The sequence below is a fragment of the Oncorhynchus masou genome, chromosome 5 (genome assembly GCF_036934945.1).
Source record: "Oncorhynchus masou masou isolate Uvic2021 chromosome 5, UVic_Omas_1.1, whole genome shotgun sequence".
Taxonomy (NCBI): domain Eukaryota; kingdom Metazoa; phylum Chordata; class Actinopteri; order Salmoniformes; family Salmonidae; genus Oncorhynchus; species Oncorhynchus masou.
In genome coordinates this window covers 77,355,208-77,380,228 of record NC_088216.1, presented here as the reverse complement: position 1 = coordinate 77,380,228, position 25,021 = coordinate 77,355,208, and the positions used below count along the sequence as shown (strand labels likewise).

The window sequence follows — 25,021 nt, the reverse complement described above, 5'->3', positions numbered from 1 at the left end:
GTTTTTCACAGGTATTGGGATTGTAGCTTAGTGGGGTTTTCTAGCTTAGTCTATGGCTGTCTGAAGTGGTTCTCAATCAGAGGCAGGTGTTTATCGTTGTCTCTGATTGGGAACCATATTTAGGCAGCCATATTCTTGGAGTGTGTCGTGGGTGATTGTCCTTGTTACTGTCTATGTGTTACTTTGCACCAGTATAGGCTGTTTCGGTTTTCGTGTTACGTTTCTTGTTTTGTAGTGTTTGTGTTTATATATATTTTTTTATTAAACATGAATCTCAATAGCCACGCCACATTTTGGTCCGACTCTCTTTCACATGAAGAAAACCGTTACAGAATCACCCACCACAACAGAACCAAGCGGCGTGGTGACAGGCAGTGGCAGCAGGAGCAACAAGGTCTGGATTATACGACTTGGGAGGAAATAGACAGGTGGGCGGTCGACCCAGGGAGAGTGCCAGAGCCCGCCTGGGATTCGCTGGAGCATGGCGAGGAAGGTTATAGGAGAATGGAGTTGGAGAAACGAACACGGCGGCGTGGAAGGAAGCCTGAGAGTCCGCCCCAAAAATTTCTTCGGGGGGGCACAGGGAGAGTGTGGCAGAGTCAGGAGTCAGACCTGAGCCAACTCCCCCTGTTTATCGTGAGGAGCCAAGGAGGAGACCAGAACCAGAGCCGGTGTTGGAGGTGAGCGAAGCAGAGACTGTGAAGGAGTTAATGGGGAAATTGGAGGAGAGAGTTATGAGGGAGTTGCTGTGTTGGTGCTTTAGGCATGGAATTCACCCGATGGAGCGTGTCGGGGATTTGATGGCACCTGGGTCAGTGCTCCATACTTGTCCTGAGGTGCGTGTTAGTCGGCTGGTGAAGATTGTGCCAGCCTCACGCACCAGGCCTCCTGTGCACCTCCCGAGCCTTGCACGTCCTGTGCCAGCCCTGCTCTCAAGATCTCCAGTACGCCTTCACGGTCCAGCCCATCCTGTGCGACCTCCACACACCAGCCCTCCGGTGGCAGCTTCCCGCAACAGGCTTCCTGTGCGTGTCCTCGGCCCAGTACCACCAGTGCCAGCACCACGCACCAGGCCTTCAGTGCGCTTTGCCTGTCCAGCACTGCCAGAGCTTTTCTCCTTTCCAGCGCTGCCGGAGTCTCCCGCCTGTTTAGCGCTGCCAGAGCCTTCCTCCTCTACAGCGCTGCCGGAGTCTCCCACCTGTTCAGCGCAGTCAGAGCCTTCCTCCTCTACAGCGCTGCCGGAGTCTCCCGCCTGTTTAGCGCTGCCAAAGCCTTCCGCCTCTACAGCGCTGCCGGAGTCTCCTGCCTGTTCAGCGCTGCCAGTCTGCAAGGAGCAGCCAGAGCTGTCAGTCTGCAAGGAGCTGCCAGTCTGCATGGAGCAGCCAGAGCTGCCAGTCTGCAAGGAGCAGCCAGAGCTGCCAGTCTGCATGGAGCAGCCAGTCTGCATGGAGCTGCCAGTCTGCAAGGAGCTGCCAGAGCTGCCAGTCTGCATGAAGCCGCCAGAGCCGCCAGTCTGCATGAAGCCGCCAGAGCCGCCAGTCTGCATGAAGCCGCCAGAGCCGCCAGTCTGCATGAAGCCGCCAGAGCCGCCAGTCTGCATGAAGCCGCCAGAGCCGCCAGTCTGCATGAAGCCGCCAGAGCCGCCAGTCTGTAAGAATCCGCCAGAGCCGCCAGTCTGCAAGGAGCCGCCAGTCAGCCAGACTCTTCCAGATCCGCCAGTCAGCCAGGATCTTCCAGATCCGCCAGTCAGCCAGGATCTTCCAGATCCGCCAGTCAGCCAGGATCTTCCAGATCCGCCAGTCAGCCAGGATCTTCCAGATCCGCCAGTCAGCCAGGATCCGCCAGTCAGCCAGGATCCGCCAGTCAGCCAGACTCTTCCATATCCGCCAGTCAGCCAGGATCTTCCAGATCCGCCAGTCAGCCAGGATCTTCCAGATCCACCAGTCAGCCAGGATCTTCCAGATCCGCCAGTCAGCCAGGATCCGCCAGTCAGCCAGACTCTTCCAGATCCGCCAGTCAGCCAGGATCTTCCATATCCGCCAGTCAGCCAGACTCTTCCAGATCCGCCAGTCAGCCAGACTCTTCCAGATCCGCCAGTCAGCCAGGATCTGCCAGAACCGCCAGCCAGCCAGGATCTGCCAGAGCCAACTACCTGCCTGAGCTTCCTCTCAGTCCCGAGCTACCCCTCAGTCCCGAGCTACCCCTCAGTCCCGAGCTGCACCTCAGTCCAGTGGGGTCCTTGGTAAGGGCTACTAGGCCAAGGTCGGCGGCGAGGGTCGCCTATCTAAGGACGCGAGGAAGATGGACTAAGACTGTGTTGGAGTGGGGTCTACGTCCCGTGCCGGAGCCGCCACCGTGGACAGACGCCCACCCGGACCCTCCCCTATGGGTTTAGGTGTGCGGCCGGGAGTCCGCACCTTGGGGGGGGGGGTTCTGTAACGCCCTGGTCTTAGTATTTTGTGTTTTCTTTCTTTATTTGGTCAGGCCAGAGTGTGACATGGGTTTTGGTATGTGGTGTGTTTTTGTCTTGGGGTTTTTCACAGGTATTGGGATTGTAGCTTAGTGGGGTTTTCTAGCTTAGTCTATGGCTGTCTGAAGTGGACCTCAATCAGAGGCAGGTGTTTATCGTTGTCTCTGATTGGGAACCATATTTAGGCAGCCATATTCTTGGAGTGTGTCGTGGGTGATTGTCCTTGTTACTGTCTATGTGTTACTTTGCACCAGTATAGGCTGTTTCGGTTTTCGTGTTACGTTTCTTGTTTTGTAGTGTTTGTGTTTATATATATTTTTTATTAAACATGAATCTCAATAGCCACGCCGCATTTTGGTCCAACTCTCTTTCACATGAAGAAAACCGTTAGACGGCCTAACGTGGAATGCTCGAAATAGTTATTGTCCATGTTCCATCTTCAAATTACATATGAAATCATTAGGCAGGTTTCCATTGACTTAGGTTTATTTGACAAAAGCAAAAAAAAATCTTTGCGACATGAGTAATGGAAACGGCAGATATAGGATATATTTTCAAAAGTTTGACAACATTTTGATGGATTTTTCTTTTGTCTAGCTTTATTGCGACAAATGATGGAAATTTTGAAGGTACGCGCGGGGCATGTAATGTCATCATGTAACTATAACGCTCCAATCCACATTTATGCTAATTCTTAATGCCTAATACTTGCAAAATAAAAAATGTAAACTTTAAAAATAATGTTTATTTGCAGGACATTATCAATCAAATCAAATGTATTTATAAAGCCCTTCTTACATCAACTGATGTCACAAAGTGCTGTACAGAAACCCAGCCTAAAACCCCAAACAGCAAGCAGGTGTAGAAGCACGGTGGCTAGGAAAAACTCCCGAGAAAGACCAGAACCTAGGAAGAAACCGAGAGAGGAACCAGGCTATGGGGGGTGGCCAGTCCTCTTCTGGCTGTGCCGGGTGGAGATTATAACAGAACATGGCCAAGATGTTATGCATGAATTGCTTTGACCTTGCTTCGCCTTCTGGTTGGCTGGATGCAAGTTTCACCATCCGATTGTTTCAGATTCCCAAGTGTGCAAGTTTCCCCATGGCATGGCCCTTGGCGATACGTTGGCACATGAGAATTATTAGAATATGGTAAATATTAGTACATTCTTGCATTATATCCATGCTGGCTTCGCAGCTACAGTACTTGAGACATGAAACAGGTGGGAGGCATATTTTAATATATTTTTTAAATGTAACCTTTATTGAACCTTTATTTAACTAGGCAAGTCAGTTTAGAACAAATTCAGACTGTCGCTAAATTATTCTTGGAAATAATTATGTTCGGGTGTGGAATTAGATCTATTGATATAATTAGAGAATATATTGTTGTTATATGAGTACTCATTTTTTTTGTGGTACAGTACCAGTCAGAAGTTTGGACACACCTACTCATTCAAGGGTTTTTTCTTTATTTTTACTTTATTATTATTATTATTATTATTATTTTTTTGAATAATAGCGAAGACATCAAAACTATGAAATAACACATATGGAATCATGCAGTAACCAAAACACCTTCATAATATTGTGTTGCACCCAGTAGAGGCTCCTCAGTGAATGTAATAAAAATAAAAATTGTGAAACATTAAAGTTATCCTTTTTTAGACAAAACTATACTAAATATATTCACCTCACCAAATAGTTTTATTAAAACACACTGTTTTGCAATGAAGGTTTACAGTAGCCTCAGCAGCACTCTGTTGGGTAGCACCATGGTGTAGCCGGAGGACACTTAGCTTCTGTCCTCCTATGGGTACATTGTCTTCAATACAAAACCCAGGAGGCACATGGTTCTCACCCCCTTCCATAGACACACTGTAATTATGACAGCTTCCGGAGGACATCCTCCAACCTATCAGAGCTCTAGCAGCATGAACTGACATGTTGTCCAGCCAATCAAAGGATCAGAGAAGGAATCTAGTACTGAAAGCAAAAGCTACAGCTAGCTAGCACTGCAGTGCATAAAATGTGGTGAGTAGTTGACTCAAACACAGCTGATGTGTTGTGCACTGAAGTCCACAAGTAAATGGAAAAAGGTAAGAGGAGGAGAATGCGTAGATAGATGCGAGCAGGGAATTATTTATACAACGAGCTGTTTGTATGTGTCACTGTCTGTCACCTTGATTACTCAAAATTCTCTCGATCTGTGCACCTACGTTGTAAACTTTAATTCATCGGCGAGGTTGTAGAAACCTCATGATGTGTACAGGGAAAATGTTAGTATCTTATAGTAGCCTAAATGTTCAATTGAGCTGGGTGAATGGAATATTAATGACAGTCATCCAATATGTTGTAATAGAAATAAGGCCATGTTCATAAAAAAAAAAAAAAAATCTTCCCTCATTTAAATGGCACCGACCATCACTGGTTGCACCCCCCTTTGCCCTCAGAACAGCCTCAATTTGTCGACTCCACCTGTGCCAGGTGATATTGGCAGGAATGCCTGCTGAGGCCAAGTAGTCTCTTTCTTGCTGTGACATGATGACATTGAGACCTTTTAAACCCTGTATTCCTAAATTAGTCTAGGGGGCAGATTATTTCTTGAACAGAATTACAGTATAACAGGGTTACTCTATGACACAGGTAGCCTACCTGTGAGGAGAAGTCCATCCACTCAGCCAGTCCCTCATCCTGCACAGTGACGGACTTCACTCCAGAGAGGATGACATTCTTGGCGATCTCCACCCCTAGACCCCGCATCCCCGCAATGAGGACATTAGCTGTCCCCATGCGACGCATCGCCTCATGACCCAACACATACCTGCCACACAGTGCCCAAAAGACAAGACTGTTACTAGATGCCAAGGTTATTATAGTAAACTGAAACTAAAACAAAAAAATATATTGAAATAAAATGTGTGAACTGAAATAAAATAATTAACAAACCCGTTTCAAAAAACTGAATTACACTGCTAACTTCATGCCTAACCCTAACCTTAAATTATGACCAAAAAGCTCATTTTTACAGCCAATTTTGACTTCGTGGCTGTGAAATCTGACTTTGTGGCTGTGTTAACTAGTGGAAAGCCAGTCTCTGCACTCTTCCCTTTAAATCCAAGTCACATTGAGACAGACTTTACATTTTAAACCTAACCTAACCTATGACATCACCTTATGTATTACTGCCCTCATTTGTAAGAAGTGACATCGCCCAAAAAAACACTAAGTCAGATTCCACAGTCTCAATGTCAGATTTGGATACAACAATTCGCTTTTTGGTCTTAATTTAAGATTATGTTTAGGCATAAGGTTAGCAGTGTGGTTAGGTTTAAATCATGCTTTCTTCCCCAAACACTGAAACTGAAACCAAATAATATAAAAAATACTAACTGAAAATAAACTGATTTAAAATAAAAGTAGAGAAGCGATTAGAATAGAAATAAAACGAGTATAAAAACTCAAAACTATAATAACCTTGCTAGATGCATGTCAACTGTCAAATTGTAGTTTCCTTGACAGGCTATACTTACAGCTGTCGGGAGTAAAAGCCCTCGTCGATATCATTGCTTTCAGACATGTTCTTGAAGTGATCTAGTCTACAACCTAATGTTTTATTTAGTAAAAGGTTGGTGATAATCACGTTTTCGTTCTATTGTGCAGAGCCAAACTGTTGCCTATTCAAGTTTCTTAAATGTATTCCCGAGCAGGCTTTAGAACAAGAATGCTACATGTAAAACCTTTTCAGTAGGACGATTATTTAACTTTCGGTTTTCTCCGAATGACGTGTTCACAAGAAAGCAGTCAATTGCAGAGTGCCGCTTAGGCCGACCACTGTGACTCGCTTGTGCGGGTGCTGGCAGCATAAAACACTGTTCAATTGTGCGTCAAGAATTCCGCATAGCAGATTTGTATGAAGGTCTGGTTATTAAATGGGTAAACAGTTCTATAGTAATATCCTCTAAAACGCTCTGGTGACAAACACATTTTGCTTCCCTGTTTCGAATTATCCACATGGCTGGGGGAACCAAGTAAATACATTTCGAAAATGTAAAAAAACAACGATGTATTATTAGCTAACTAGCTACAGTGTAGGCTAACTCAAATGAGCTGCTAAAGGAGCTAGTTGGCTCGCTAGATATCTAGCCAACTTTACATACTGTATAAATAGCTAAGTGAATTAAACATCACCAGCTACATAACTTCACATTAGCTAGCTATCTTGATGTATTTATCACTAAAAAACAAACTCCAACTGCATTTGTAGGTAGCTAGTTAACTGCCATCGTGGAGGGTGAAAGGGTAGCAGCCCCAACTGTCAATGTGAGAGAGTAGGCTATTCTGGATAGAGCAGGTACCTGTGTAGTTCCAGTCCCTAGAAGTTATGACGGAGATAATAGTTTCATAATATTCAGTGTGGTGTAATTTGAGTATAATGAAGTTGTTTCCTGTCCTCTGATAAAGAGCTATGAAAGGCTGTCTACAGATGAACAGGTCATGGGGACTCCAAAGGGTGCACTTCTTTGTGTTTGCCTTAGCACAGCACAGCTGATTCAAATTATCAACTCATCATCAAGCTTCAAGTGGTATTTTGTATTAATTTGGGATGCTATCCTTGATATGGTCCTGTTATTGTCACATGCTACACATGCACATGCATCTATCAATCCAATGTTAAACATTATTTGTTTTAAGGGATATTATACTTTAGTAATCCACAATTACCTGGTGATGTAAAGTCTAATAATGACATTATCTTTCATATTCCTACAGATACCTTGTAACTGGAGAAGTCTGCAGGATGTTTCAAGGATGGGGTCCAACAACGCAGAGCGAGAGTCAACCTGTGCTGGAGATCTTCACCTCCTATTTCTTTGAAGAGGGTTCTGTTCCCTAGCAACACCATAGACTACACTATGCACAACCAAACGCTCCTTTAAGAGCCATCCACATTGCAATAAGAGAATTCTTTAATTTATTTAGCTATGTCAACTGCAGTTATTCAATTCCCAGTTCAAATCAAATTTTATTTGTCACATACACATGGTTAGCAGATGTTAATGCGAGTGTAGCGAAATGCTTGTGCTTCTAGTTCTGACAGTGCAGTAATATCTAACAAGTAATAACAATTCCCCTACGACTATCAAATACACATCTAAAGGGGTGATTGAGAATATGTAAATAGAAGTATATGGATGAGTGATGGCCGAGCGGCATAGGCAAGGTGCAGTACATGGTATAAAATACAGTATAAATGTGATACGAGTAATGTAAGATATGTAAATATTATTTAAAGTAGCATTGTTTAAAGTGACTAGTGATCCATTTATGAAAGTGTCCAGTGATTAGGTCTCAATATAGGCATCAGCCTCTGAGTTAGTGATTGCTGTTTAGCAGTCTGATGGCCTTGAGATTGAAAAACATCTCTCGGTCCCAGCTTTGATGCACCTGTACTGACCTCGCCTTCTGGATGATAGCGGTGTGAACAGGCAGCAGCTCCTTGATGATTGTTGTTGTCCTTGATGATCTTTTTGGCCTTCCTGTGACATTGGGTGCTGTAGGTGTCATGGGGGACAGATAGTTTGCCCCCAGTGATGCGTTGTGCAGACCGCACCACCCTCTGGAGAGCCTTACGGTTGAGGGCGGTGCAGTTGCCGTACCAGGCTGTGATACAGCCCTAGAGGATGCTCTCGATTGTGCATCTGTAAAAGTTTGTCAGGGTTTTTGGTGACAAGCCAAATTTATTCAGCCTCCTGAGGTTGAAGACGCGCTGTTGCGCCTTCTTCACCACACTGTGGGTGGACCACCTTCTCCTCAGCTGTCCCTTCGATGTGGATAGGGGGCTGCTCCCTCTGCTGTTTCCTGAAGTCCACGATCATCTCCTTTGTTTTATTGACTTTGAGTGAGAGGTTGTTTTCATGATACCACACTCCGAGTGCCCTCACCTCCTCCCTGTAGGCTGCCTCTTCGTTGTTGGTGATCAAGCCCACTAATGTTGTGTCGTCTGCAAACTTAATGATTGGGTTGGAGCCGTGCATGGCCACGCAGTCATGTGTGAACAGGGAGTACAGGAGAGGGCTGAGCACGCAGCCTTGTGTGTGCTCCATTTGAATTCTATTTCTCAGGTGAGGGTGCTGTTTAAGTAACGGTGTGATGTCTATACAAAAACAAACCAGGCTATTTTAAGCCACCCATATTGAAAAAAAATTGAACAATTAGACACCCTATATCCCACACCTATACACTCATGTATCAATCTGATTGATGGATTGTGTTGTGCAGTAAGCAGGCTCAGGTGTATAACTGTGGCTCCTTCTACCTTCAAAGAATAGGCAAGAGGGCCAACCAGGGAGAATAGTAAGACACTTAATTATTTCTATAACTATGCTATATTGTTTGTCATTGTGTGTCTGTGCATATTTTTTAATATAAAGTACTCTGCAGCCACTTAGTGTGGACACCAGGTGAGGCCACACGCATAGATTCCTGTTGAACACTGTCTCTTTAATTACCTTATTTTCTCATTAACAGTCTCTCTTTCACTTCATCCCTCTCGCCCCTTTTCCCTAAATCCTCTAGGTTATATCAGCTGTGTCGGTGAACCCCTCCCGCATCTGAACTGTCTACATAGAGGGCACAGCATCAAAGGTGAGAGGTCACTTGGTCGTGTCAACATGAAGCGTTATTAAAGAGATGCTTTACACAGGGATGCAAACTGCTGAGGGCCCAAAAAGGTGACACTTTTTTGTTGCACTGAAACATGCAAATAATCCCTGCTATGGGGAAGTGCAGGTTTTAACTAATTTAACAACAAAGCATATGATCGACGTGATAAGTCTGTGTAAAATAAAAAGTGGTTAATGTGAACCTAACTCGCAGCTAAAAAATGTAAAGAAAGCAATCCAATGTTATTTGTTGCCTAGACTTTACTGCAAATTACACTCAAGTCTTGAGAAAAAACAATACACTAATATTGCAGTTCGTCATGACAGCCTTTATAATATAACACTTGTGACCACACACACAAACTTTGCACTTGGGAAAAAAACATCTTAAAGTAGAACATGTGTGCAAAAATACTGTTCACTGAGTAAAAACAAGTACCCTCACTCACATGTGTTACTGTCAAGTTCAACACAACAAAAACAATATCTTTGGGCTACACTGCACATTATTACATTGTACACTTTCTTCCTGTGGACATCTGTTCTACAATGTGTCAGCAAAAGTGAGAAAGAGGGAAAGTGTGTGGTGTTCCTTTCACCTCTATAGTAGCATCCAGATTAAGCCAGGCTCCAGCTACACTTGATCCCTGAATCCACTTGTTTAACAAGCAACGCCTCATTTTCACCAAATTGTCTCATTCTGAAAAGTAACCACATACTGCAGAGGGAAAACATTAGTTAATAGATAGTGGTTCGTTAACTAGCTAACGAACTAACCACTAACATTTCACACAGATTGTCAGGGTCCAGTAAGCAGCTAACACGTTATAACTTGAGGAATGGTGTTGTGTTGAAAAGCTCCCCCCTGTCAGAATTCTCCCTCCCTCAGCGTGAACGTGCTCGCAATCAATTCTACATTGCTGCGACTTGCTTGCTAGTTGGGATTTCTGATCACGTTAGGCTGCGTTTCATTTTATTTTTTATACAGTATCTTTTTGATTGCACTTATAATGTCTGCAGTTTTCGGTTTGGCTATTTGTTTCAAGTATATTAGTAAATAAATAAATCTCCTTGCCAAAATTCGTCATCTCTCCCATATCTTATTCGACTAGTAGTTGTTCTGAAATGTTTATTGCTTGCCTACATTTTACTCCCTCCTGTTTAATATAACACAGTATTTGACTAGACACAAAATTAAGGAAATTAGATGGGGGGGGGGGGGGGGGTTCGGCAAGGCCATTTTCTTGCCTCAGTTTTGCATTTCACCTGATAATTGTGATGACAGACAGTGTTAGCATGTTTAAGCCTTTAAAAAAAATGTATTGTCTCTCGTCTGCAGGTATGTTTTGATGTGAGAGAGGATACCAACCCCCAGTCCTGTCATTGCCACCTCACCCGCTCTTAAGATAACCTTCGGGCCGACTGGGAGCCCAGGACTGGTTAGGAGACACCACTAGAGACACTATTATGTAATTGTGATGAACTGAGATAATATTAGGTCTCACTGTGATTCATTAATCAAAAGCTGCCTTCCCTGCTCTTCTTACCTCTTTCCCTTTGTCTTTTACACCTCCCTCGCTACCTTTCTTCCTGTTTTTATCATGCACACCAGATGTGCATTGGAGTACAGATTGAACTTGTATTTATAATATTACAATTATAATATTTATATATTTATATTTTGCTACATATGACCAAATCAAGGTGGTTGGTTACATATAAACAACAGTCTAAATGTAGGCTAATATTTCTGGGGGGCAATGAGGAGACTCGGTTTCTTGCCACCAGGGCCCTTTCCCCCAAGCGTTTCCATGGCAATTCCATTATTTTGGTCGCGTTTGATTTTATGTTTAACGGCTGACTAGTATATTCCTCGTTTACTGTTTACTCTTGGCTAAGAACTAGCCTACTATTAAATACATAATCTTTTTTTTTATAGGTTCCCATTTCATGAAAAGCCCAGGCTGCAGCAGTAGGTAGAAAATGTCAGGTAGATTCATTGGAAACCAACACAACACTCTCGTCCCTGTGCCCATCACTTTGAATATGAGTGTTTTCAGCATGATGACAAGGGAAATGTCCACCTCACCCCGACTGCTGTGCCCATCATTTTCTCCTTCCCTGATCATCATCAAAAGTGGACATTGTGCCCCAGTGAAAGATGAAGAAATACGGTAGATACAGAGGTAAGTGACAATGTTGATCATGAGAAAGCATCTGCTGCCATTGATCACACTTACTATGTAAGTTACGTCGATGAGGCTGGGGGTGCTTACTGCTTAGTCCTCTTGTCCCGGGTGGGACATAAGGCTGCAACAATCGTTAGCCACTGGAGTCTGTCTTTGGCCACAGTTTGCATCCTGTCCCATGAAAGACCCATCTCTTCCAGCTCAGCCACCACTGTCTGTCACCATGTTGCTTTTGGCCTGCCTCTTGCACTTTTCAGTTGGTGTCCAACATTGGGGATCCTTTCTGGTGGCTTCTTCAGCACATGACCAAGCCAACGCAACCTGCATATCTTTATTTCCAGGACAATGTTCTTACAGCACTTCCTCCTATTGTCACGACTTCCACCGAGGGTGGCTCCTCTCCCTGTTCGGGCGGTGCTCGGCGGTCGTGGTCACCGTTCTACTAGCTGCCACCAATCCCTTTTTCTTTTCTGTTGGCTTTGTCTTGATTGTTTTCACCTGTTGCTTATTTTGGTTCGTCAATAGTCTATTTAAACTTCTAGTGCCCGCCTGCTTTTGTGTGGGCTTATCCTTACTGTCTGTGGTGAAGTTGTTTTTCGCCTGCGTATTTTGTTGTATGTTCTTTTCATGGGTTTTGGAGACATACTTGATTTAGGGTCATTGCCTGATTGTTGGCTAGACCAAGCACAATATACGCATTCATTTGGAAGTATTGCTCTCTGCGCCTGACTCTACACCCACCCATCTTGCGGAGACAAGCATTGTGAAAGGCATCAACCTAGCTCATCTCACTTTTGACTACCCTCCATCACTCAGAGCCATATAAAAGCAGCGACTTCACATTGATATTATAGAACCTGTTCTTAGTTTTCAGGCTGTAGACTTTTGTGCTCCATATGGGACATAATCGACTGAAAGCTCATCTGGGAGAAGATAGTCCACTGGATTCCTCAGGAATGGTCAGATGTTGTTTGACACATTACCCGGTAACAAGAAAAGTATTGGCGAGAGGATGCAGCCTTGTCTGACACCAAACATAACTTGAAATGACTGTAAGAGGATTATCAAGGATGATGCTTCATTCAAAGTGTTCATAGAACTTCCCAACAGTTATTAATCTTGGGTGGTATTTCGTAGTCTCCAAGGATCCTCCATAAATTCTCACAGTGAACACTGTTGAATGCCTTCTTGAAATCAATAAAGTTGATGTAGAGGGGTGTGTTCCTCTCGAGGCACTGCTCGATAATGTTGCGCAGGGCAAAGGTCTGGTCGATGCATCCTCTTCCTTTCCGGAACCTTGCTTGTTCTTGTCTGAGTTTGTCATCGACAGCAGTGTCAATCCTTTTGAGAAGTACTCTTCAGAAGTTTTTTCTGGGGATGGAGAGGAGGGTTATACCTCTCTAGTTGTCACATTAGCTGAGGTTTCCTTTTTTTGGCAGTTTGATGATGAGGCCTTTTCTCCAGTCTTGTGGTATAATATCTTGCAAAAGGGAACAGTCAGCACCTTGGTAGCTGTGTTAACATTAGCTTTAAGTAGCTCAGCCTGCAGAGTGTCTATACCTGGTGCTTTGCCACTCTTCATAGCCTTGATGGCTGCTTGGACCTCTGCTTCAACTGCTGGGCTGGTGTCAATAGAATCAATCTGCTGGATCATTCGGCTTTGGCCAGTTGAAGACCTCTTCAAAGTGCTGGATCCATCTTGCAGTTTGTTCATCTTCGGTTGTTAACATTTTACCTTATTTGGCTTTGAATGGCATTGTATGGTTACTAACTTGGCCACAGAGCTGTCTTGTGATCTTATCTACAGTGCTTGGTTCTCTTCTTGCTGCAGCTTGTTCTGTCTCACAAGCCAATTCCTGGACAAAGGCTCACATCCATTTGAGCACTCTTTTTTTACCTCTTTGTCCTTGGTCTTATATTCTTGCTGTGCTTGCTCAATCAGCCTGGGTGATTCTGCGCTCAGCAGTTTAGAAAGCCGTCTCTCATCTATTTTCTTCCATGTAGCTTGTGTTAACCACTTCTTGCCCTTCTTCTTTCTAAAGCCAATAACTTTCTTTGGCATTTCTGTGTATGCATTCTTGATGTTACTCCATGAGGTTTCAACTGTGCACTGGTCTTCTTCATTTGCATTGACTAATGGACTGAAGCTATTTTTTTGCTAAATGGTGTTGGGATTCTAGCTTGAAATGTACTTATTAATGTTACCTTACAATAACTTAGTGATTACTTTACATGTTTAATAAATGTATATGTTGGTGGTCAAGGAAGGGTAAAGAGGAACTTTTGTGGGAAGTTACTGAGTGATATGGAAAGTGACTGAGTGAGAAAAGGGTAAGTGCAGAAAGTTCATACTCTGTTCAAATATATTATTGTAGAATATGAATGTTCCTAAGGAGGGAGGCAAAGGGAAACAGTATAGTTATTGATAAGGCAGACTAGCTGCTGAGGAACCAGGACCATGTGGGATGTGGAACTCAACTCGAGATAAAGTTAACAGTTGAAGAGAGAAGATAGTCCTGGAAGGGGGGCCACAGGGGCCCACACTGAAGAACATCTGATTCCAGTCCTGTCTCACACATACTGTATATACACATTTCCACACCCACGAGGGTCATAGACTTAGGCAGGGCCATGACAATACGAGTCAGAGGAACCTACTGTGTTTCTGCCTAACAACAGATAATGACTGTCTATCTTCGACATGCAAGGAGAGGACTCTGCCTAATTGGAAGGTATAAAGATGTACTTGTGTGACTTGTATGTTGTGTCTGTAGCTGAAGCACCACATGGGTTGAATAAACTTGGTTTGAGATTTTTCTCAGTTTGTTCATAACCTAACAATGGGAAGAGCTTTATTTCAGGAGATGTGAGATTGTTGAGGTCAAATACTTTCTGTATTGTGTGTGTGTGTGTGTGGTTCGCAGCTTCAGCCTGACCTTGGCTTTTACCAGGTAGTGGTCGCTGTTGACATCTGCCCCACGGTGGACCTTGACATCCTGCAGAGATCATCTAATTTCATTTCACCGTTGTTGATGGTACCACAGCCGTGTTGCCCCATAGCCTGTTCACAGTCAGTGTTATCGGCTCCAACCTTGGCATTCAAATCTCCCATTGTTATAATCATGTTGTGTTGTGGGACCTTGAATACTCCTTATTGTAGCTGCTCGTACCAGTCATCCTTGTCCTCCTCCTCTGCCTCGTTGGCGGGGGGATAGCATTGCAGGATGGTGAGCTTGCAGTACTTGGAGTCAAATCTTGCACTGATGGGTTCCCATTCCCAGGGGGGGTTTGGCAGTTGTTCTACTGATAATGAGGGCTACACCACTGGAGTGGGAATCATACTTTCCTGAATAGAATATTGTTGAGCCATCACTTGTCACCAGTCCATCTGCTTTCGCTACACACAGGATATCTACGTTATACCCGTCCATCTCTCTGATAATCTGAACTCTTTGAAGTTTCAAACATAGAGCAGACGTTCCATGCTCCAAGATGGACTGGAGTTTTGGGCCCTAAACTCATTATCGAGCTCCTGATTTCCCGGGTGGGGTATGTGGTGAAAATTATACCTTTAACTAATAATGAGTAGAGGCAAAGTGAATAATCAATCAAGGTATTACTTTTATTAAAAACATATAATAAGGAGGCTGGTCGCACCACCCACGCAGGTGAAATTGAGTGAGTGCCTCCTGTACAAATAGTACAGGTGTAACGCTCGGCGTTGGAATGAGGTGAGGAACAAATCGCGGCGTGGTAAGTGTTCATATTGTTTATTAAACAGAGAACACTAAACTAAATAACAAAGGAGACCGAAACAGTTCTGTAAGGTGACAGACACATAACAGAAAACAATCACCCACAAAACACAGGTGAGAAAAGGCTACCTAAGTATGCTTCTCAATCAGAGACAACGAACGACACCTGCCTCTGATTGAGAACCAGGCCAAACACAAAACCCCAACATAGAAAAAAGAACATAGACTACCCACCCAACTCACGCCCTGACCATACTACAACAAAGACATAACAAAAGAACTAAGGTCAGAACGTGACAACAGGAGCATTTATTTAGATGCAAGCATCTGCAAAACACGTGACCCTATGTGTGTGTGTGTGTGAGGGGAGACAACTGGGTGAAAAGGTTACTTCAGTCTGTCGCAACTGAGTGAGGACAACAAGGATCAGAATGACAGGAAGTCACTCCAGGCATACTTCCTCTAACAGTAGCTCAACAGTTCCCCCAAGTTGGGCAAGCAAGTGCCTTTGACTGCTGGCCAAGATGATGTACGGTTGTACTGGTCACACACATAAAAAATGAGTCATTTCGGTCAGCTCTTGGTTGAGCTCCCAGATATCATGGGGTTATACTACACATACAGAACAGTTAGAACAGGCCTCTTATTAATGCACACACACTTTTCTATCTTATTTGAGTTAGTTTCTTAAAACAATCTCAAGTCCAATGCCTAGGCTTAAATAAAGATATTTTAGTATACAAGCATTAGTAAGGTTTAACAGAAAATGCCCTCACAGGTACTTATGTTATAATTTGCTGCCGTGACTCGGAAGCAGTGCGGCAGCCCTACCCACCTGGCGGCCTGGAATTGGCTGGTATCTGCATTGGCAGGACGCAACCGAGGAGGAAGCCCTGCAGAGAGGGACTTTTCTTCCATAGTTTTTAATTGGCATGAGTGTAATTTGTGTTCACATGCCACTTACACTACCGGTCAAAAGTTCTAGAACACCTACTCATTCAAGGGTTTTTCTTTATTTTTATTATTTTCTACATTGTGGAATAATAGTGAAGACATCATGAAACCATGAAACAATGAAATAACAGACATGGAATCATGTAGTAATCAAAAAAGTGATTAACAAATTAAAATATATGTTATATTTGAGATTATTCAAATAGCCACCTTTTGCCTTGATGACAGCTTTGCACAACTGGCCTTCTCTCAACCAGCTTCATGAGGTAGTCACCTGGAATGCATTTAATTTAACAGGTGTGCCTTCTTAAAAGTTAATATGTGGAATTTCTTTCCTTAATAATGTTTTTGAGCCAATCAGTTGTGTATACAGATGATAGCCCTATTTGGTAAAAGACCAAGTCCATTTTATAGCAAGAACAGCTCAAATAAGCAAATAGAAACAACAGTCCATCATTACTTTAAGACATGAAGGTCAGTCAATAGAACTATGAAAGTTTCTTCATGTGCAGTTGCAAAAACCATCAAGCACTATGAGTTACCAGCATCAGAAATTGCATCCCAAGTAAATGCTTCACAGAGTTCAAGTAACAGGCGCATCTCAACATTAACTGTTCAGAGGAGACTGTGTGAATCAGGCCTTCATGGTCGAATTGCTGCAAAGAAACCACTACTAAAGGACACTAATAATAAGAAGAGACTTGCTTGGGCCAAGAAACACGAGCAATGGACATTAGACCGGTGGAGATTTGTCCTTTGTTCTGGAGTCCAAATTGGAGATTTCTGGTTCCAACTGCAGTGTCTTTGTGAGATGTGGTGTGGGTGAAAGGATGATCTCCACATGTGTATTTCCCACCGTAAAGCAGGGAGGAGGAGGTGTTTATGCTGTGGGGGTGCTTTGCTGGTGACACTGTCTGTGATTTATTTAGAATTCAAGGCACACTTAACCAGCATGGCTCCCACAGCATTCTGTAGCGATATATATCACATCTGGTTTGCGCTTAGTGGGACTATCATTTATTTTTCAACAGGACAGTGACCCAACACACCTCCAGGCTGTGTAAGGGCTATTTGACCAAGAAGGAGAGTGATGGAGTGCTGCATCAGATGACCTGGCCTCCACAATCCCCCGACCTCAACCAAATTGAGATTGTTTGGGATGAGTTGGACTGCAGAGTGAAGGAAAAACAAAACAAACTCACTTAAAAAGTCAGCACTCTCTCCCTGTGGTCCACAATCTGCTAATCAAACCCTGTCCACCTTAAATCACTTTCAGGAGAAAACAACAAGGCAAAAAGACATACAGTCCAGCTATTCATACCAATATAATCAGACGGTCTGATTTGGATTACCGGTTTCTGTCAAAACACCAACACACTGATGAACGTGACATTTTGGAAAGCCTAGATATGTAACAGCTTGGAAGTCAAATCAAATGTATTTATAAAGCCCTTCTTACATCAGCTGATATCTCAAAGTGCTGTACAGAAACCCAGCCTAAAACCCCAAACAGCAAGCAATGCAGGTGTAGAAGCACGGTGGCTAGGAAAAACTCCCTAGAAAGGTCAGAACCTAGGAAGAAACCTAGAGAGGAACCAGGCTATGAGGGGTGGCCAGTCCTCTTCTGGCTGTGCCGGGTGGAGATTATAACAGAACATGGCCAAGATGTTCAAGTGTTCATAGATGACCAGCAGGGTCAAATAATAATAATCACAGTGGTTGTCGAGAGTGCAACAGGTCAGCCCCTCAGGATTAAATGTCAGTTGACTTTTCATAGCAGATAATTCTGAGTATCTCCACCGCTCCTGCTGTCTCTAGAGAGTTAAAAACAGCAGGTCTGGGACAGGTAGCACATCCGGTGAACAGGTCAGGGTTCCATAGCCGCAGGCAGAACAGATGAAACTGGAGCATCAGCATGGCCAGGTGGACTTGGGACTGCAAGGAGTCATCAGGCCAGGTAGTCCTGAGGTATGGTCCTATAGCTCAGGTCCTCTGAGAGAGAGAAAGAAAGAAAGAAAGAAGGAGAGAAAGAAAGAGAGAATTAGATAGAGCATACTTAAATTCACTTAGGACACCGGATAAGACAGGAGAAATACTCCAGATATAACAGACTGACCCTAGCCCCCTGACACATAAACTACTGCAGCATAAATACTGGAGGCTGAGACAGGAGGGGTCGGGAGACACTGTGGCCCCATCCTCCGATACCCCCGGACAGGGCCAAACAGGCAGGATATAACCCCATCCACTTTACCAAAGCACAGCCCCCACTACACTAGAGGGACATCTTCAACCACCAACCTACCATCCTGAGACAAGGCCCTGTGTAGCCCACAAAGATCTCCACCATGGCACAACCCAAGGGGGGCCGCCAACTCAGACAGGAAGATCACGTCAGTGACTGAATCCACTCAAGAGACGCACCCCTCCTAGGGATGGCATGGAAGAGCACCAGTAAGCCAGGGACTCAGCCCCTGTAATAGGGTTAGAGGCAGAGAATCCCAGTGGAAAGAGGGGAACCGGCCAGGCAGAGACAGCAAGGGCGATTCGTTGCTCCAGTGCCTTTCCGTTCACCTTCACACTCCTGGGCCTGACTACACTCAATTTTATTTTATTTTTACCTTTATTTTACTAGGCAAGTCAGTTCAGAACAAATTCTTATTTTCAATGACAGCCTAGGAACAGTGGGTTAACTGCCTGTTCGGGGGCAGAACGACAGATTTGTACCTTGTCAGCTCGGGGATTCAAACTTGCAACCTTTCGGTTACTAGTCCAACGCTCTAACCACTAGGCTACCCTTCAGTAGAACCTACTGAAGAGATGAGTCTTCAATAAAGACTTAAAGGTTGAGACAGAGTCTACGTCTCTCACATGGGTAGGCAGACCATTTCATAAAAATGGAGCTCTATAGGAGAAAGCCCTGCCTCCAGCTGTTTGCTTAGAAATTCTAGGGACAATTAGGAGAGTTTCGCAATGTTACATAGATGGAAAAAAACTGTCCTTGAAACAGTCTTGATATGTTCGTCAAAAGAGAGATCAGGGTCCAGAGTAACGCCGAGGTCCTTCACAGTTTTATTTGAGACGACTGTACAACCATTAAAATTAATTGTCAGATTCAACAGAAGATCTCTTTGTTTCTTGGGACCTAGAACAAGCATCTCTGTTTTGTCCGAGTTTAAAAGTAGAACGTTTGCAGCCATCCACTTCCTTATGTCTGAAACACAGGCTTCTAACGAGGGCAATTTTGGGGCTTCACCATGTTTTATTGAAATGTACAGCTGTGTGTCATCCGCATAGCAATGAAAGTTAACATTATGTTTTCGAATGACATCCCCAAGAGGTAAAATATATAGTGAAAACAATAGTGGTCCTAAAACGGATCCTTGAGGAACACCGAAATTTACAGTTGATTTGTCAGAGGACAAACCATTCACAGAGACAAACTGATATCTTTCCGACAGATAAGATCTAAACCAGGCCAGACCTTGTCCGTGTAGACCAATCAGGGTTTCCAATCTCTCCAAAAGAATGTGGTGATCGATGGTATCAAAAGCAGCACTAAGGTCTAGGAGCACAAGGACAGATGCAGAGCCTCGGTCTGATGCCATTAAAAGGTCAATTACCACATTCACAAGTGCAGTGAACATACCTATTACAAATAAAATGTCCTACTAACAGATTGCAAAATGTCCACGCTAACAGATTGCACCACAGGATCCATCAACAACACTCTCACTAATCACCATATTTTGCACAAACAGAGCTGTACGATATTCGGACCAAGTCAATATTACCGTTGAGGTGCCTGGCTAGCTCAGTCGGTAGAGCATGAGACTCTTAATCTCAGGGTTGTGGGCTGAGCCCCATGTTGTTTGATTATTTTCTCTGCCGAAGCACCGACTCACTTCGCAAACAGCCATCCGCTTGGACTTTCGAGCAGGCTTGCCACCCTGCATTGCTGACGTGTCAGGCATAGCTGGTGATTCAGAAGACTATGGACTTGAATCGTAGCTGTGCCTGTACTCTGACCTGTTATCTCAATGAAATAGATTGAATAAATGCTCCTTTTCTGGACAATAAATAGACAGGCAGGGGGTTCAAGAAAAGCACTTGCTCCTGGTGAGGCTCGAACTGGTATCTGTTGCTTTTATACATGTCTTACTACTCGAAAGTCATCTTAATTGTCACTGAAATACTCCTGTGGCTTATTTTTCAATTGGGCATGTTTTGTTTCTAAATGTCTGTGCAAGAGTGAAGGTTTCATTGAGTTGTGAGATAGTACTTTTGCACATATAACACACTGTGGCTGAGGAAAGGCACTACTCCCAATATAAGGTTATAATAATATAACCCCAAATCAATGTAGTTCTCATCATATTTCCACCTCTTCAATGGTCCAACGTCCCCGTTACGGAGTCTAGTTGATAGGTAATCGACTAGCCGGACTGTTCCCCGGACTCCAGTTGTACGGATTTGTACAATGCACTACTAACAAGGCTATTGAACCTGACATTGGTGTCTGTCTTTATTCATTTATCCAACATATCATACCGATACAGTCCCTGTCTGTTTTTTGGTGCTTTCCCAGGTACATACGGACCATTAGTGTAATTCCCGCCAGATAGTAACGGTTAATGTGATTGTATGTTAATTATTTGACTAGGCTACCTGTATTTGACATTGTGTTGTTATTTTGCTGAACACTAGATGGTTTAATTTCATTTTTGGCAGTGAAACGAGGCAACTCAGGCAAGAGAAAAACATCACCCAAATGTATAGCCCCGTTGGAAAATATAAATGGACTGTTTGAAAATGGGAAGAAAAAAAGAAGAAAAAATACATTTAATTTTTGTAAATATTTTTATTTGGTGTAAACCCGATGGCATTGCGTGTACCCCAGTTTGGAAATAGCTGCTCTACAGCACGTGGATATTGCAGCCCTCCTGATCAAGTTCAACATGTGTGAATGCTACAGACAAGTGGGCCTTCACCGTTGTCTACGAGCCGACTCAGAAGTGCCGTCCTGCACTGTGTGCTCTACTGCTGGCCCACAGAGCTGACCCTACCACGAAGAAACAGAAGGGACAGACCTCACTTGACCTAGCCACGGTACGCATCCTTCCTCTGCTAGTGTTAACAGGAGATAGCATGAAGATGTCAAATAAAGTATTCAGTATTCTCTGATTCTCAACATAAACATGAGAACTCTCATACGATGGTTCGTGTTCTTACGCACAACGCATCGCGGAGTGCCAGGCACAGCCCTTAGCCATGATGTTTTGGCCATATACTCCAAACACCCGATGTGCCTTATTGATATTATAATCTGGTTACCAACGTAATTAGAGCAGTAAAAATACATGTTTTGTCATACCCGTGGTATACGGTCTAATATAGTCGCAGAGAAGAGGGATCACCAGCTCAGCTCATCAAACTGTCTCATTTCTGGAGGGAGGGGATGAAAGGTATTGCACAATCGGCGCTTGATTCGGCACATTTTCTACCGAAAGGATTAACATTTTAATCAATAAATCCTTTAGCTATTGCATTTTTTTGTGTATTTCTTAGGAGCTGACAGATTAATGGGGGGGGGGGGGGTTCTGAGGTGCAAACATTTTCATTGTGCTTAACACCTGCTCATAATTAGCTATTACATATTAAAATATTAGCAGTGGAGGTTTCCACTATATTATGATATGATTGCTTTGTAACTCTCCGATTTAATCATATCCTGAATTTGTGTAATGTGGAGTGCCTCCTCCACCAATCCCAAGTTTCACAAGTGATACTAATGGGGAAAGATAGCCTGTACAGCTGCTAGTGGGCGCTATTTACCTGTCTTTAGACGGATCTCACCCGGGAGCTACTGTACTGTATCTACTAATTGTACAGAGTGATTATGTGGTTTATTGAAGATCAGAGTATCAAACAGAAAAAAATATATATAATTTTGCACACATCTTACTTTCAATGACTATGGATTTAGGGAGGGGTGGTTCTGCTGTCTCCTTTCCCTGAGATGTGGCAGAATAGGTTACTGGTAACTGAGTGGGTGGCCAAGCACTGCTGTAGAAGCCATGCATCAGGTCATTGACATGTTTCAGGAACTGTAAAGACAGAAGAATCCCGATTAACCATTACCTAAGGTCTTCACTAAGTTAGATTTAGCCTAGCAAGTACATTGACTATGTTGACCCTCAGCATTCTGGCAGTCAGGCAGATAGACGGAGAGAGATAGAGAAAGAGATAGATAGCAAAACATAGGCTATTTAAATGTCTTAGTCAGCATGCTGGATAACTTCTGTACTCATTCCCTTTGTTCACTTCTCCATCCTTCCATCCAAGCTAGAAGATTTCTGCAAAAAAAGAGAATAAAACATTTAAAAAGGCAGTTGAGAGGTGTATTGTTAGATTGAGTATTGAGGTGGAGCAGGGATATGAAAAATGTATTGTATATATATATATATATATATATTATTTATTTATTTAGCTAGGTGAGTCAGTTAAGAACAAATTCTTATTTCCAATGATGGCTACCAAAAGGCAAGAGGACTTTTGCGGGGACGGGGAATAGGATTAACAATACAAATAAATTAAATAAAAATATAGGACAAAACACACATCATGACAAGAGAGACAACACAACACTACATAAAGAGAGACCTAAGACGACAACATAGCATGGCAGCAACACATGACAACACAGCATGGTAGCAACACCACATGGCAGCAGCACAAAATGGTAGCAGCACAAACATGGTACAAACATTATTGGGCACAGACAACAGCACAAAGGCAATAAGGTAGAGACAGCAATACATCATGCGAAGAAGCCAAAACTATCAGTAAGTGTCCATGATTAAGTCTTTGAATGAAGAGATGGAGATAAAACTGTCCAGTTTGAGTGTTTTCTTGCAGCGTGTTCCAGTCGCTAGCTTCAGCGAACTGAAAAGAGGAGCGATCCAGGAATGTGTGTGCTAGGGGACATTTAATAGAATGTGACTGGCAGAACGGGTGTTGTATGTGGAGGATTAGGACTGCAGTAGATATCTCAGATAGTGGGGAGTGAGGCCTAAGAGGGTTTTATAAATAAGCATTAACCTGTGAGTCTTGCGATGAGTTTACAGAAATGACCAGTTGACAGAAGAGTATAGAGTGCAGTGATGTGTCCTATCAGGAGCATTGGTGGCAAATCTGATGGCCGAATGGTAAAGAACATCTAGCCGCTCAAGAGCACCCTTACCTGCCAATCTGTAAACAATATGTGTATTCATGCATCTCTCTCTCTCTCTCTCTCTCTCTCTCTCTCTCCCCTCTCTCTCTCTCTCACACAGCTAACATGAAACAATGTTGACATGATGACAATCTTGTGATCATAATCATTATCTCTCCTCCCTCCCTCCCTCCCTCTCTCTCTCTCTCACACACAGAACACACAGACATAACTAGCATGAAAACGTTGCCATGACAATGTTTTCTAAAGTTGTTGTGATCACAATCTCTCTCACAAACCCACATGCACGCACGCACACACACACACACGCACACACACATTTACTACACATTTACTTTTTTACCTACAGGTAAAAAATGTAACTTACCATGTCCATGGAGGATTAGCCAGAGAGCTACGTTAATGTTAGCTAGCTAAAATTAGCCAGTTAAGTTCCATTTAGCAGTCAAATCTTTTTTAAGTTATTTGTATACGTTTTGAGAAACGGTAGTTTTCCAGCTGTGTTGTTGTGTAGCCTGCTGGGCTCTCTGTCCTAACTACAAGCCTAAATTCCATCGCTATCGGGAAACCGGGCCCAGGACAGGATTTGTACTTTGGATTCATAGGTAAATGTTTGACTGTGTGCACCATGGAGGGAGGATATGTTTTATTTAGTATGAATAAAGACAAGCAATAAGTGAGAATATTTTTAATATGAGGAAGTAAAACCAATCCAAGACAAGAGTATGTTTATGACAACACTGATCCATGCCTTTTGTAGGCCTATTGGTCTGCAACCTGGTCTCAGAGGATTTCGTATTATTCCATATGTAAATCCTGGACACTCACTTCATATTGTGTGTATTAATTGGTATTATATCTTACGAATTTGCAAAAAGTATGATATGTTACATATTCTAGCTAGCTATCTGGCTAATGTTAGCTAGGCTAGGGGTTAGGATTAAATTTAGGAGTTAGGTTAAAGGGTTAGGGGACAGGTTAGCTAACATGCTAAGTAAGGGTTAGGGTTAGGGTTAGGGTTAGTTGCAAAGTTGCATGGTATGTGGGACGCTAGCGTCCCACTGGGCCAAAAGCCAGGGAACATGCAGAGCGCCAAATTCAAATAAATTACTATAAAAATCAAACTTTCATTAAATCACACATGCAAGAGAGCAAATTAAAGCTACACTTGCTGTGAATCCAGCCAACATGTCAGATTTCAGAAAGGATTTTTGGCGAAAGCAAACAATGCTATTATCTGAGGATATTACCTCCGTAAATAAAGAGAGAAAACATATTTCAAACCTGCAGGCACGACACAAAACGCAGAAATAAAAATATAATTCATGCCTTACCTTTGATGAGCTTCTTTTGTTGGCACTCCAATGTCTCATGAACATCACAAATGGTCCTTTTGTTCGATTAATTCCGTCAATATATATTCAAAATGTCCATTTATTTGGCACTTTTGATGCAGAAAAACTCAAACTTGCGAAAAGTGACTACAAAATATCTCAAAAGTTACCTGTAAACTTTGCCAAAACATTTCAAACTACTTTTGAAATACAACTTTAGGTATTTTTTAACGATAAATGATCAAATTGAAGAAGGGATTATCTGTGTTCAATACAGGAAGAAAACAAACTGTAACATGCTTTCTGGTTACGCACCTCTATCTAACAGTACACTTCAACTGACCCTCGTTCAAGATGGCCGTACTTCTTCATTACACAAAGGAATAACCTCAACCAATTTCTAAAGACTGTTGACATCCAG

The 25,021-nt window shown here is 43.2% G+C and overlaps 1 protein-coding gene and 1 long non-coding RNA gene across 5 annotated transcripts in view; both read right to left on the bottom strand.

The window, feature by feature from the left end:
• uba7 (ubiquitin-like modifier activating enzyme 7) overlaps positions 1–6,285 on the bottom strand; it is a 93,120-nt gene extending 86,835 nt beyond the window's left edge. The window contains exons 1-2 of one of the 4 annotated variants that reach the window (XM_064966877.1): positions 6,003–6,285; positions 5,125–5,293 (exon numbers count right to left, since the gene is read on the bottom strand). In XM_064966877.1, coding sequence (XP_064822949.1) covers positions 5,125–5,293; positions 6,003–6,049 — 216 coding nt within the window. In that variant the 5' untranslated portion in view covers positions 6,050–6,285. The remainder of the gene's footprint in view (positions 1–5,124; positions 5,294–6,002) is intronic. The other 3 variants (XM_064966876.1, XM_064966875.1, XM_064966874.1) reach the window with 3 other exon arrangements.
• Positions 6,286–14,926: 8,641 nt separating this feature from the next.
• Positions 14,927–23,810, bottom strand: LOC135540297 (uncharacterized). The gene is made up of 3 exons (XR_010455732.1): positions 23,634–23,810; positions 21,998–22,388; positions 14,927–18,024 (listed from the first exon to the last, which is right to left on the bottom strand). It is a non-coding gene; the product is annotated as an uncharacterized LOC135540297 (long non-coding RNA).
• Between the last annotated feature and the right edge of the window lie 1,211 nt (positions 23,811–25,021).